The 15,002-nt window shown below is 42.3% G+C and overlaps 1 protein-coding gene across 2 annotated transcripts in view; it reads right to left on the bottom strand.

Moving 5' to 3' along the window:
• adamts2a (ADAM metallopeptidase with thrombospondin type 1 motif, 2a) overlaps nt 1-15,002 on the bottom strand; it is a 60,326-nt gene that overhangs the window by 19,228 nt on the left and 26,096 nt on the right. For both annotated transcript variants that reach the window (XM_047805703.1, XM_047805704.1), the window contains exons 4-8: nt 7,600-7,802; nt 4,317-4,400; nt 2,343-2,499; nt 1,918-2,023; nt 830-973 (exon numbers count right to left, since the gene is read on the bottom strand). In XM_047805703.1, coding sequence (XP_047661659.1) covers nt 830-973; nt 1,918-2,023; nt 2,343-2,499; nt 4,317-4,400; nt 7,600-7,802 — 694 coding nt within the window. The remainder of the gene's footprint in view (nt 1-829; nt 974-1,917; nt 2,024-2,342; nt 2,500-4,316; nt 4,401-7,599; nt 7,803-15,002) is intronic.

Genomic DNA, 15,002 nt, shown 5'->3' with positions numbered 1-15,002 from the left:
ATACTGGATATGCGTTCAGTACTGAATATACATGTATATTCAGTACTGAACGCATATCCAGTATTAAATGTAATAATTCAGTACTGAATGAATGAATGAATTAACGTATATATTCAGTACTAAACGCATATTCCGTATTAAATATATATTTAGTATAAAATGTATATTCAGTACTGAACGTTTATTCAGTAGTAAACGTATATACAGTATTACATGTATATTCAGTACTGAACGCATATTCTGTATTAAATGTATATTTAGTATACAATGTATATTCAGTACTGAGCGTTTATTCAGTATTAAATGTATATTTAGTATAAAATGTATATTCAGTACTGAACATTTATTCAGTAGTAAACGTATATACAGTATGGAACACATATTCAGTATTAAATTTATATTCAGTATCGAACACATATTTAGCATTAAGCACTTATTCGGTATTAAATGTTTATTTGTAACATATTAAACACTGGCATCAGCATTAGTGTATCTCTAGTGTTAAGTCATAGTACGAATCCTAAAAAAAAAAAGTACAATCTTCTTAGATTTCTGCTCTTCACAATTTCCTTTATTTCCTATTATTTCTTCCTGTCAATCCCCATAACGCTCTTTTACTTTTACCATTTTATGTTTTCAGTTCCGAGGACCACGGATCCACAATGTGCTTTCCAGCTTCCTAAAACTTAATGGCCACCTTGAAACCCAAGTTAACGGCTTAATGGCGGACACCTCCGTATCATCCTCTAAGTTCTGCGTGCAGTAAACTGCAGGGCCGAGCTGTAATCTAACAGCTGTAACAGCTGTACGGTGCAGTGTGGAGTCTCACTTCAGGTATTTTCTGAGCTCTTGCTGGCTGCAGCGGGACCAGTGGAAGCGATGGAAAGCAGCCTGTACCAGTGGAGCCATGATGCTTCCCATCGGCACCTCGTCTCCGCACTCGTTACCCTGTCCGTCATGTTCCATCCCTAATCTGGCCGTTCCATAACACACACACAAACACACACACACACACACACACACACACACACACACACACACACACACACACACACACACACACACACACACACACACACACACACAAACATACACTTAGTCTGTACACATTCAAACAGTTAATTCAATCTAACATGCTTTCTCTTGACCTAACACGGTTAAGCCCAGAAGTATTGGCACCCTTCTAAAAAATTAGAGAGCATGATTAGAATATACATTACACATATCGATTCAGTTTTTCCGTTCCATTCAAGCGGAGAAACTGCTTCCTTTCTCAAAAAAAAAAAAGTCTCTTCATTTATTCGTCCTGGCAGAAGCAGTGACACGATAACGATAAGAAAACAGCTCTTATTTACCGTGTTGTCTCCAGCTATAGTGCTGCATTTTGAGAAAACAACCCACCAATTTGAAATTTACTAAACACTCAGGACGTCTCCGAGTTAAGCAAGTGAAGTCAAATCGACATGGGTGCTCACAGCATTAAGAGTAAACAACCTTTACTTTTAAATTCTGTATATATTAGTATGGTTGGTTGTTAACATTATAACTTATTATGTACAAGCTTGTTGCTAGGAAAAGACAAACTTTAGGCCATTTTTACCCTCACACCTTTTTTTTTATCTCAAATGCACAGAGATGGATAATTGATGTAATTAATTATTCCCCAATTCCCGCTTCCCAGGGAGAGAAAATCAGCCATTAATTAATTAATAACATATTAATGCTTTGTAAACTTTCTTAAACAGAAAAAAAGACGAAATTGAGGCTGCCTGTGGCATTAAGGTGGGCTATTTTTGAGCCTTAAGAGTTTCTATGAATATGATCCCTGAGCTTTATGTCCAGAGCTTTATGAAAGAAAAAAGAAAAGAAAAAAAAAAGCTTTGTATATGGATGCGATTGGGATTTTGCGTTTCTCACACGTGTCCTGTCTCATGAGCCACCACAAAAGCAGACGAGAAACCGTCCTCGTGATTCAGAGTGCAGCTCCTCACTGGGTGACACATGCCTGTTACTGGAGCATAACCTACACACACACACACACACACACACACACACACACACACACACACACACACACACACACACACACACACACACACACACAATTAAAAAATTAAGACCCTACAGACACTGTATATATACAGATGATCCAATATTTTATATATTTCTGTATATTTTGTTCCTTTCCTACATGTACAGGTAAATTCTATTTCTATTATAATTCTATTTGTAGTCTATTTCTATTCTAATTCTATGCACACAGCAAAAAAAAAAACAAAAAAAAACAACATTTCACTACATGTTGCATGTGTACATGTTGGTATGTGCCCAGGCAGTAATACCCTGCATGCCCGTCGGTCCAAACTCTTGTCTGGTAAGGAAGATGGCGTGATCGTGATACTCTGCGTCGTTCTCGTCCTCTTTCTGTTGCAGAAAAGCCCAACGGCACACGTTCTCCAGACTCTGAGACGGGTTCCCTAGCTCGATCAGTCCCATGGACTAAAAATGGTGACAATAACAGAGAACCAGGATTAGCATGGCTGCATTATTTAACACACACCATCTATATGATAATATGATAATGCAATCAATAATAATGTAACTAGGTGGTTTTAGTAGAGGAAAAGCAACAAGATAACAAGCAATCACATAAGTAGGGTTTAGTCTGAGAGCGTTTGACCGATGTGGTCGAATTTGAGTTCTGATTCCGGTTCGATTGCACTGAAACTGTAACTCATGTAAGCTGCATTGAACCCCCTAGAGAATTGGATATGCTGTGTATATTGGCAGCATTTTTCTGTAGCTACAGTATGAGCTGCTAATCTGAAGCGCAAACCACACACTTAGCCACAAACAGAAATACGAGAAAGAGAAATGAAACAAAAGATGAATCCCAACGATGAAGCTATCCCAACAATGGAGCTTCTTCCTGCAGGAGATTCGGGCCCTCAACCTCATCAACAACCAGAGCCTAGAGCTGTCAGAGTCGTAATTTCTACACACACATGCCAAAACTTTTATCCTAATGAGGATGTTTTCCGACCCACAAGACACTCGGCCGATGCTGTTTTCCAGTTTTTGGGTTTGTTTAATTATGTGCAGTGTGAGCCAAACAGCCAAACAGCAAATGAACCAAAAGAATGAATTTTAGTCTGACTCGGACCTGGAGAACGGATCCATAGGCGCGGAAGCATCCGAAGATTACTGATCCGACGTTATCCCAAACTCTTTATATACTTCTGACAGATTTGTGGTAGCCTCATGGTTAAGGTGCTGGAAGGTTGTGAGTTTGAATCCCAGATCCCAGAGCCCTTAACTTAACGCTCAGTTGTATAAACACGAGATAAAATATAAGTTGCTCTGAATAAAGGAGGCTGAAAATATATACTGTACAAATGCAGGAAAAATGAAAACAAGTGATAAGATTTTATTTAGATATATTGGATTTGCATAATAAAAATGCATACTTTGGCTCTAAATGACAATACAATTAGTTTTTATACATACAGTATAACGTTAATCTGAGCTTGTATTTACAAAGTACTGAATAAAATCAAGCTCAAATAAAATCACACCTGAGCAGAGAATAAAATCCACGAGGTAAAGTCTCTACAGTATGTCTCCCACACAGGAAACCCAGCACAGACTGAAGACAACGGCGCTCCCTGAGCCTGCCTCATGCCGCCAGCCTCCTGGGTCTTGGAGGCCACCCAGAGACGCCGCTGCTAGGCTGACTAAGTGATTTTTTTCTGCTCTTGCTGTGTTACATTGAGTGGTTATAAGACTGTTTGACACAAACTGCGTTTTGTTGAGAGCACAACTGTAAATAAACCGCTGTTTATTTAAGACAACCTGCTCTTGCTCTGTCTGTATTCTCCCCCCTCTGCAGCCTTGAGCAACGATCGCACACACACACACACCAATTCACACACTACGGACAATTCAGAGATGCAAGTCATCCTACAATGCAAGTTTTTGGACTGGTTCGAAAAACCTGGAGGAAACCCCTGAAGCATGGGGAGAAAATGCACACACACACACACACACACACACACACACACACACACACACACACACACACACACACACACACACACACACACACACACAGGGCGGATACAGGAACCGAGCCCACAACCCTGGAAGTTTGAGACAAACCTTTAAGCCACCATGTCCCTTGCCTTTTGCGAACATCCATAAATTCTCTGGTTGCTTATATTACAGCAAAAACCAAGAGAACATTCTGAAGGTGAGCAGGTAAAAGGTGATGGATGATGACAGGTGTAAAGCTGATGGTATTTTTACTGTAGGTTTACCTTGGGTGAGCAGAGCATCACGATTCGCACCAGCACGACGTTGATATGAGCACCGAGAGAGGAGTCTTGATAGATCTCATTCACCTGAGAGCAGAGAGAAAAACAGCGGTAGGTTCTAACAGTAGCTGTTTAGGTAAATGAAGCTGGCTTTGATGCTTTTAAAGCAGTTCACTTGACCCAGAATGCTTTTAACCTCACCCTGACCTCAGGGCAGACACCGAGCGACTTAGAAGTGACACTAATTATGGGGTTTATGTTTAAAAAAAATAAGTAAACTGTTTAAAAAATGTACATATAATTAGAATCCCTTAAAGACAGGTCGAGCATGCGGCTGTGTGCATGTGTATGTGTGTGTATGTGTGTGTATATGTGGGTGTGTGTGTGTGTGGGGAATAGATATCATTTCCCTCCTCCTCCTCTTCCTCCTCCTCCTCACATCTGACCCTGTCTTATTTCTCATTTACATAGCCCATCAAAGGAAGAAACCTGAGGAAGGACGCCGGACCGATGCCAAAACGCACAGCGTGTGGGTGTGTGAGTGTGAGAAAACTAATGAAGCCCTACGACACACACACATAGACTGACAGATGGATGGCAACCTGACCAGAGGCTGTTTAAGAATCTGAGAATGTGCAACTGGGGGAAATGAACTGAGAGGAGGAAAAAAAAGACAGATTGACAGAAGAAAAAAACAGATCACAGAGAAGAAGGGTAGTACGGCGAGTTTCAGAGAAGTGAAGAGAGGTGACGTTCACCGGGACGATCACGTGATCGGGGGATCAGGCTAAAACCTGGATGGTTCAGATAGACACGATGTATTTTTTGCTGGAAATCCGGATAAGATGAGACGGTCGATAATCAGTGTCAGGTCTCATTAGCTGGAATGGAGGTCTATTAACTGTGGTAACTGTGGTGATCAGGGGCTGAGACTAATAAAGTAGGAGAAAGTCTTGCTCGTGTTTGTCACGTTAATCACGTCGATGATAAGTCGATGATAAGTCGAGATGGTCCAAACTCTTTATGGATTAGATGGCTATGCGTTACTGTGCTCTCCAGTCCTGCATCTGTCTGCATCACACACACACACACACACACACACACACACACACACACACACACACACACACACACACACACACACACTGCAGCCTTTTACCTTTTAACCTCACACATACTGTAAGCAACAATCACAAATGTTCATATCTCTCTCTCTCTCTCTCTCTCTCTCTCTCTCTCTCTCTCTCATTACCACTGATTTTTTGTCGGTTCATTTTCTCGTGATGTCTGTCTCCGACATAAACAAGCACACACACATAGAGTGCTAGCAACCAGAGCAGAGGTCCCTCATTAGTGTGTCCCTGTCTCTGGACCTCAGTAGGACCCTGGCCGTGTTCTATTAGTCCGGCTCTCAGCATGCCGTAGAGCAGGTAGGCAATTTGACGAGCAGGAGGCCAAAGTGCCAGAAAATCATTAGGATTCAATTAATAATGCAGCAAGGGCTTCCACTGGAGCTTGTCTTCTGCTAAGCAACTGAAAGGCAGCACAAACAAAAGTGAGTCAGGATGGACAGAGATAGGAAACAGAGGAAGTAGAGAGCCGGAAAAAAAAAGGACTGATGCAGGATGATGCTTTTAGAAGAGCAGAACTTGAATGTCGAGATGAGCAAAAACAATTATCTGGGAAACAATAAATAAATAAATAAATAAATAAATAAATAAATAAATAAATAAATAAACTGAAGGTAAAGCTAGTTGCTTGCGAGTTCGGTCTTGCCCGCATTAATCCTTCAGGTCAAAAACGCTGTCAGGCGTGAGCAGGACAGAATTTCCAGCATTATACTCTGGAGCTGTCAGGAAGATGGATGGACGCCTGAGAAACGCGAGCTCTGAATCTGCAAGCTGCAAAACACACTGCTTTATAGTTCTACACAACCCACAGAGCCTAGATCAGGGGTCGGCAACCTTAAACACTCAAAGAGCCATTTGGACCTGTTTCGCACAGAAAAAAAAACAGGGAGCCACAAAACCTAAAATGTAAAATGAAGATAAAACTGCATATATCGTTTTTTTTTTTTTTTAACCTATATGGAAAGTGTAGAAAAAAATGTTGTGTGTTCATTTATGAATTCAATGAACTGCTACCGAGTGCACAGATTTTATTTCTGCAGGCAAACAAAAATATTTTGAACAGTTTGCAGTTTGAACTAACCCTAACTAAACCCCCCCCAACACACACACACACACACACACACACACCATTTTGGGCGGCGCGGCTTATTAAATAAATGATAAATAGTCAAAAAGTTTATCTGCGTGAGAAATACGATGTGTGGCGAGAGAAAAGACCCAAATGCGTGACTGTCACTCTCAATGCGCGACACTTGATACCCTGCATGACATCAAAATTTTAACTTGCCGGCTGCAGCGAACCAAAAATGCGTCTGCTTCTGTGTGTCGGATTTCGCAAGTCGGCAGTTATGACACATATTTTGAGTGACAAAAAAATGAAACATCATAATCTTAGGATTTAGAATGACATTTTTTTTAAACAAACAAACAAAAATAAAATAAATTTAAATTAAATATTTATTTTCCAAATCTACAGGGAGCCGCAGCAGAGGGATGAAAGGGCCACTTGCGGCTCCGGAGCCGCGGGTTGCCAAACCCTGGCCTAGATCTTCTTCTATAGTATCTGAGTTCCAATTGTTCCATCAACATTTTATTTGCACTCATCATTTGTGATATGTGACAGGTTTCAATAACAAGAAATGATCTAGGATCTCTGCAGTGACTTGCACCAGCTTGCCCTGCTAGTTTTCCGGGCCAGCAGGTGTGAAAGATCGCTCTACAACTCAAGTCAAATTCACAGGTGGGAAATGACACTGTTCGACTGATCCCACCATCTTTCAGGGCAAGAGGTAGGTTTACATCAAGACCGAGGTGGTGGAATGAACTTCCCCTAGATGTCCGAACAGTCCAGTCACTGACTGTCTTTAAACAACAGGTGAACCTCTTCCTGAAATACTTAAACTAGCTGCTAGTTTTTCCCTGTTTGTTTGTTTATTTTTTCCCTGTCTTTCTTTCTTTCTTTCTTTCTTTCTTTTTTTTAAATTGTGCTATATTTCATAGCAACAGCATTTTAGGTTGATGGTATCTTACTTTTGTATGTTTCTCTGGATAAATGCCATAAATTTAAATGCGACGTAAATGATCGAGTCATGAAGCCAAACAGGAAATCGCTTGTTTGAAGGAATGGAAAGGGACAGAAATTCTGGCGGACTTACAATGTTCATAAGGGTGAGCAGATATTTCTGGATGTGCTCTCGGCTGTGAAACTGCACTACGGAGCAATCGACTCCCAGAAGCACCTCGATGTTGAAGATCTCGTCTTGGTACGACTGTCTGCGTGCGCGCCTGCTGCTGTTCACTTTTGGCTTTAGCCCTCTGGATATGGCTTCCACTCCAGCCAGACCACCCAGTACTGAACCTGTTGAAACACACACACACACACACACACACACACACACACACACACACACACACACACCGCACGTGCTATTTCAAACACAGCCAAGAATGCATGACATACAACTGATATCACATTGATAAGCAGCCAAGAGAAGGTTCAGGTCGGCGTCCGTGCAAACTGACGTAATTAGACAACAAGCAAATCTACGGCATGACAGATTGAAAAAGTAACCGAGCATTATATGTTATGACAACAGACCAAATTCCTGCACGGAGTGTTTATCTAAACCTCAACGCTTTCCGAAGTACACGATCTGAACCCCAGAACTCCTCACGATAACGAATTGTCTTAAGACCTCCGCTGTTATGCGTATCTTATACACAGCACTGACAAAAAAAACCCCCACACATAAGTTAATACACGGAAACCAAATATCCTCACAATAATGAAAAAAGAGAGAGAGCGCAAAAACAGACGGTAGTCTGAGACTGGAAATCCGTTCCAGGTCACCGATATTACTGGCTGTTAACCAGCAACACACAATGTACTGAAGTCATCAATGAATGTACTGTAGGAGTGAGATATTAGAGAACCAGGTGTCATGTTGTGATCTGGAAGAACGTACACGTTGCTTTGGAGCCAGTCAAGTCTGCATCGTCTGCTTTTTACTTAACCTTAATATTTACAGTAGTTTAGCACATATCATGGGAACTGAACCGAGAGTTAGGAAAAGACATTGACCACATGGCATAATGTTGTGTATTTCTGGGCAGTTGAAAGCAGCACAGCTACAAAGTAGATATACATAAGTGAAAAATCAGAGCGATTGTCTAGGTCCAGCACATTTGAAGTGAAGTGACGACGTGACGTGACATACGGCTAAGTACGGTGACCCCCTACTCAGAATTTGTTCTCTGCGTTTAACCCATCCAAAGTGCACACACACAGCAGTGAACAAACACACACACACACCGTGAACACACACCCGGAGCAGTGGGCATCCATTTATGCTGCTGCGGATCAGTTGGGGGGGGTTCGGTGCCTTTCTCAAGGGCATCTCAGTCGTGGTATTGCCGGCCCGAGACTCGAACCCACAACCTTCGGGTTAGGAGTCAAACTCTCTAACCATTAGGCCACGACTGGCCCCAGAGAGATTAAACTTAGATTAGCATTAGATCTAGTGTTCAGTACTGTACAGAACCGTAGATTTTGGTGCGGCATGAAAATATTAGTGCTTTCCAGGTTTCAAAAAGATCTAAAATCAACCCAAACTATTTGGGCATTTAAAAAAAAAGGAGACCTATTTTCTACAGTGTACTTTGCCTTTGTTTGCTGAAATTAAATTCTGATTCTAAAAATGATATATAATATATTGGTGGCTGCACGGTAAACTTAAACGTGCCCAATTTGGCAACCCTGTCATCCTCACGAAGGAAAATGTTCACAGAGCGAGCGAGAGGCAGTGAGATTCCTTCTTCGATGGAATATTAGTGCTTGTTGCAGTTAACACATTTTGCCTATTAGAGGCAATAATAGCTACAAGGTGGCAAATTGGGCAGTGAGCACACTAAAGGGTAATCGCGTGACATCGAGAAAACTGAGCAAATCAGTGAATTAGCAACATTCTTAATGCTTTTTACCAAAAATTTTTTAATTGTGTTTGTTTTTGTTTCGTCCATGTTCAGCCTTTGTCATGCCCCACTCCACAGTGGTGGGTACTACTGTATGAATCTCTAATGAAAGTAGAATTTAAGATTTTGTCATTTTTTTATAAGTAACAACAGAGACTTGACTCATATTATATCAGAATTTATATTTTAAAAATTGCTTAATGGTTGATATTAGTATGAAGTTCGGCTCTGCATCGCTTTCCCCTATAGATGAGCCTCTCATTCATACGGATACAGTAACTGTTGGGGATGTGGTAGCCTAGAGGCTAAGGTGTTGGACTACCAGTCAGAAGGTTGCGGGTTCAAATACCAAGTTGCCACCAAGATGCCACTGCTAGTCCTCGGAGAAAGGCCCTATAACCTTCAATGGTTAAGTTATATATTCATTCATTCATTTTCTACCACTTTATCTGAACTACCTCGGGTCACGGGGAGCCTGTGCCTATCTCAGGCGTCATCGGGCATCGAGGCAGGATACACCCTGGACGGAGTGCCAACCCATCGCAGGGCACACACACACTCTCACTCACTCACACACTCACACACTACGGACAATTTTCCAGAGATGCCAATCAACCTACCATGCATGTCCTAGGACCGGGGGAGGAAACCGGAGTACCCGGAGGAAACCCCCGAGGCACGGGGAGAACATGCAAACTCCACACACACAAGGCGGAGGCTGGAATCGAACCCCGACCCTGGAGGTGTGAGGTGAACGTAACTGAGTTAAATTTTAAGTCGCTCTGGATAACGGTGTGTAACAAAAGCCCTCGTACATGATGCAATATATATCCATTATTATTGACCACTGGAAAGGCTACTGTAAAGGTATTAATCATCCTCAGGTTCTCTTACGAATAAAGCATCAACTGCATGGATATTGTGCTTGCACCACAGTAAACAATATGATAATAAGGGAATGAACTCATGAATAAACCATGTGTTCAATAGAAAATAAAACATAATTGGAATCTTTCTAGGATGAATCAGCACTTCAGATTTTCACACTCACTTTCTCACACTGCAGGCGTATTAGAATACACGCACAGGGCCACCAGTTTAGCCTAATTTAGACTAATGGTTAAATGCTACTGGGTCGATTTAACACGTTCCTCCAAAGACTAATCTATAGCATCTCGCAAGTATAGGGCATTTGGGATCGTTTATGTAAATGGTGACCATAAACGTGATTAAGAGTGAGATGCTCTTGGCTTATAATGCTCATTTGGGCAGAAACAACACAAGTGCCGTGATAAATCACAAATAGAATCCTTCATCGCTTTGATAATGACTTCGCTCCAGTTTCAGTTCCACCGGAATGCTGTAACTCCTACCAACCTCTGATCGGCATCAGCATAATGTCTGCAGCAGCCTGCTTGAAATGAGTTCATCTCTTTCAGGCATCATCAATCCATCATCAAAGCAGCTGTTTGAACATTAACCACCGCTTACATTATAAATGCTCCCTACGGATTTGTCGCTTTTGTGGAATTACCACCGAAAAGGTTGAGGAGCTGCGATTAAGTATTAAAAATCAGACAGCACATGGAAGACTCCAAATAAAACAGGCTTGTTTTTTTAACTGATCAAATGTCAACAAAAGATGTAAAGTCTTCTTTTTGACCCTTTAGGTTCATTCAGTCTGATCTCTCTCACTCACTCATTTTCTACCGCTTATCCGAACTACCTCGGGTCACTGGGAGCCTCTCAGGCGTCATCGGGCATCGAGGCAGGATACACCCTGGATGGAGTGCCAACCCATCGCAGGGCACACACACTCTCATTCACTCACACACTATGGACAATTTTCCAGAGATGCCAATCAACCTACCATGCATGTCTTTGGACCGGGAGAGGAAACCAGAGTACCCGGAGGAAACCCCCGAGGCACGGGGAGAACATGCAAACTCCACTCATACAAGGCGGACGCGGGAATCAAACCCCGACCCTGGAGGTGTGAGGCGAACATGCTAACCACTCAGCCCCCGTGCCCCCCACAGTCTGATCTAATGAAAGAAATATTCTGCAATAAAGCTTATAACAGCTCAAATATATACGGAATGACCATCTACTGAATCAAATGATTCGGTGAATCGAATGATTCAATGAATCAAAGCATCCACAAAGGATTGAATGCTTAAAACCAATGAACTCACCTGATGAAGTCAGCAGTTTATCAGCTCAAGGCTGCAAACTATAATGAATACACAACAGCAGCAAATGCTCCACTTGCGAGTCCCAGCATGCTCCTAAAAACCCAGCAAAAACGGCAACGCAAATTAGATCATCTACTCAAATCACACCATATTAGGCTTGTGGTTTTAAGATTTATTTCTCTCTGCCATGATATCCAGTGGTATATACTCCGTCCATCCGTACAAATGATCCATCGCAGGTAACCTAGTGGGTGTCTAATAAGACCCACGGCACAAGATGGGGGATATCCCGAATGAATGGCAACCTATCACAGGGTGCACACACCAATTCACATACTCTGGACAATTTAGAGATTCCTCTAAAACTCCACCCACTCAGGCTGGAGGCAGGATTTGAACCCACAGCCCTGGAGAGACGGTGTTACTTTATTACGCCTTATTCCGCTTAATTAGGAGCTCCGCAATTGACACTAGTATAAGTTAACAAAAAAATTGTCTATCAATAAGAAAATGCTTGGAAGCCCTGCCACTTCCTCCTGCATGGCTATCTCTCGTCTAGATTTCCCCGCAAAGCTTCACTGCCCCTACGGACACATCCAAACATTTTGAAAAGCCACCTTCAACACCTACGTGATGCAACCCAGGAAATCAGATAACCTGAGCCAGATCCCAACAAGTCCACTGCCTTTAAAACTTACAACAGGAATGGAAGCTCTTACTCAGCACAGTCGTACACCACCATCGCTGCCACAGTCAACCGGGTATCATAATGTCACCACAGTCATCATATTTCAAGGGTAAAAGGTTTCAATGCACCACTCTGTGCATGGCCAAATCCTAAAAATAGAACACTACAGAAGGGCTGGCCATGTGTTTGTAGGTGCTCTGCTGAAGAAAAGGCTGCGTGCGCCTTTACTCTGACAGCATTATTGATAGAGCTGGTTTAGAGACCTGTGGTTTCCAACTGACCTGCTGAACGGCTGTTGGTGATAAACAGAGCCGTCGAATAAACCGATGCTTTTCAAATCACCATCAGACGACGTCACAAAAAACGTCAATGCGTCTGAATTACAACAAGATAATAAATTGAGTCGGGTTAATCTGTGTCTATGATATCCTCAGATACCTGCTGAACCTGACATGGTCTTGCTCTTGTAGCTAAGTGGTTGTTTGAGTAACTGCGGTTATCGCAGAAAGGCCGCTCGCACCCTAGACGCGTCCGTGCGTGAAAATCTCCGGCGTGTGAAGGCGCTTTTTCCCCCTACATGTATCATAACAATAAAACATGTTAGCAAGATCTACACGAGGTCTTAGCTCTTCTAAATGCCTGGCTAAGATGTGACTAAAGTCTGCACAGACAGAAAGCATACAGAACCAGAGGACGATACTGCACAGATACACACATTCACACACATATACACGGCTTTTGGGGAAGTCCAAGAAGATTACCCGCCAGATGGATGCGCAGACACTGGCATCAAGAGTCAAAACAAAAGACATAACTTGGCGGTTCGAACGGGGCTGGCAGATGTGCACATTCAAGCAACAGACTTCAAAAAATAAACAGGGAATAAATCTGAGCAAATTGCCTGATGTTTGGTGTGCATACACAGGAGGAAAGGCATGCAAAGGGTGTAAAATTTTAATCACAACGAGTTCTGGAAAAAATAAAAATAAACAGACAAATGCAGACGAGCGTCGCACACCTACTGTAGCCTCGTGTCGGATTAGAGATGAATGAAATGTAAAGAAATGGCACCAAGGCAGAAATGCACTTGGTTTATAAAGATCCTGAATAAAAATTGCTAATTTGCATGTGCAATGGGATGAAGTGTGTGTGTGTGTGTGGTTAATAGGTGTGTATTAGACCATTAGATCTCTTAAAGTTTATTTTGTTAGTGTGTAGGTGAATCACTAATAATTCATTACTAATAAATTATTATTGGATTTAATGATGGATTGTGAGGGGGGGGCACGGTGGCTTAGTGGTTAACACGTTCGCCTCACACCTCCAGGGTTGGGGGTTCGATTCCCGCCTCCGCCTTGTGTGTGTGGAGTTTGCATGTTCTCCCCGTGCCTCGGGGGTTTCCTCCGGGTACTCCGGTTTCCTCCCCCGGTCCAAAGACATGCATGGTAGGTTGATTGGCATCTCTGGGAAATTGTCCGTAGTGTGTGTGTGTGTGTGTGTGTGTGTGTGTGTGTGTGTGTGTGTGTGTGTGTGTGTGTGTGTGTGTGTGTGTGTGTGTGTGTGTGCGCTCTGTGATGGGTTGGCACTCCATCCAGGATGTTCCCCATGACCCGAGAATAGTTCAGACAAGCGGTAGAAAATGAATGAATGAATGAATGAATGAATGAATGAATGAATGAATGAATGAATTTTATTGAAAGTCAGCATTATCTATACCGAAGGTTTAACTTCCTTTACCAAAAATGCATTTGCGCTGTTTTTTGTTGTGTCCATGTTGATCATTAAATGTCTTCATCATGTCTCACTTCATAGTAGTGGATAATACGAAGCTCAGGACTTTATTTATACTACAAAAGGTGATAGATTCATAGTAAAGTTCCAAAAAATAATTTTGTTTTTATTTTATGCTTATATAAAATGGAAGCCCTTTTTTTCTCAGTGTGCTTCGGTCAAAGACAAATATTTCCTTCCACCCTATAGCGATCGTGTAGCACCGTATAACAGAAACATCTCATCTCAAGTGCATGTCCGTGTACTACAGTCCACGGCAGAAACGAATGCACTGATAAACACTTTGCATCAACATCAACGAGCTTAGAAACCTTCTGACGTCATTTTATCTCCTGACACACACCTAAACACACTATTCGTACAGAGTAAACACACCTCACACAGATCATCATCACTCTCAGCCACAACACAAGCCCAAGAAAATAATCCTAATTACTATGTTTTCCACTAGAGTGCCACCGGTGCACAGTAATTACAGTTCTGGACGACATCGTAGATCAAGCTGTGAGTCTCAGCTGAAAAATCAGGCCAACCAAAATGGAAACACAGCAGTGCTGAGATGGCTGCTCCAGGAGCAAAGGCCATGGTGCCATCTGCAGAAGACATCGTGTGTGTGTGTGTGTGTGTGTGTGTGTGTGTGTGTGTGTGTGTGTGTGTGTGTGTGTGTGTGTGTGTTAGAGGCCATTTCAAGGGGAAGGTGAGGACAAGAAAGTAGCAAGAGCAACAGAAACAGGAAGTGAACTCTCCTCTGAAACCCTGGGCCAGTGGAACAACTGGAATACTGTTGTTTCAGGATGAGAAGATATTTAAATGAAGAACATGTGTCTCTCTCTTTCTCTCTCTCTCTTTCTCTCTCTCTCTCTCTCACACACACACACACACACACACACACACACACACACACACACACACA

Source organism: Tachysurus fulvidraco, chromosome 21, assembly GCF_022655615.1.
Source record: "Tachysurus fulvidraco isolate hzauxx_2018 chromosome 21, HZAU_PFXX_2.0, whole genome shotgun sequence".
Taxonomy (NCBI): domain Eukaryota; kingdom Metazoa; phylum Chordata; class Actinopteri; order Siluriformes; family Bagridae; genus Tachysurus; species Tachysurus fulvidraco.
Note: the sequence above shows the minus strand (reverse complement) of the source record. Positions and strands in the feature narration are given on the sequence as shown.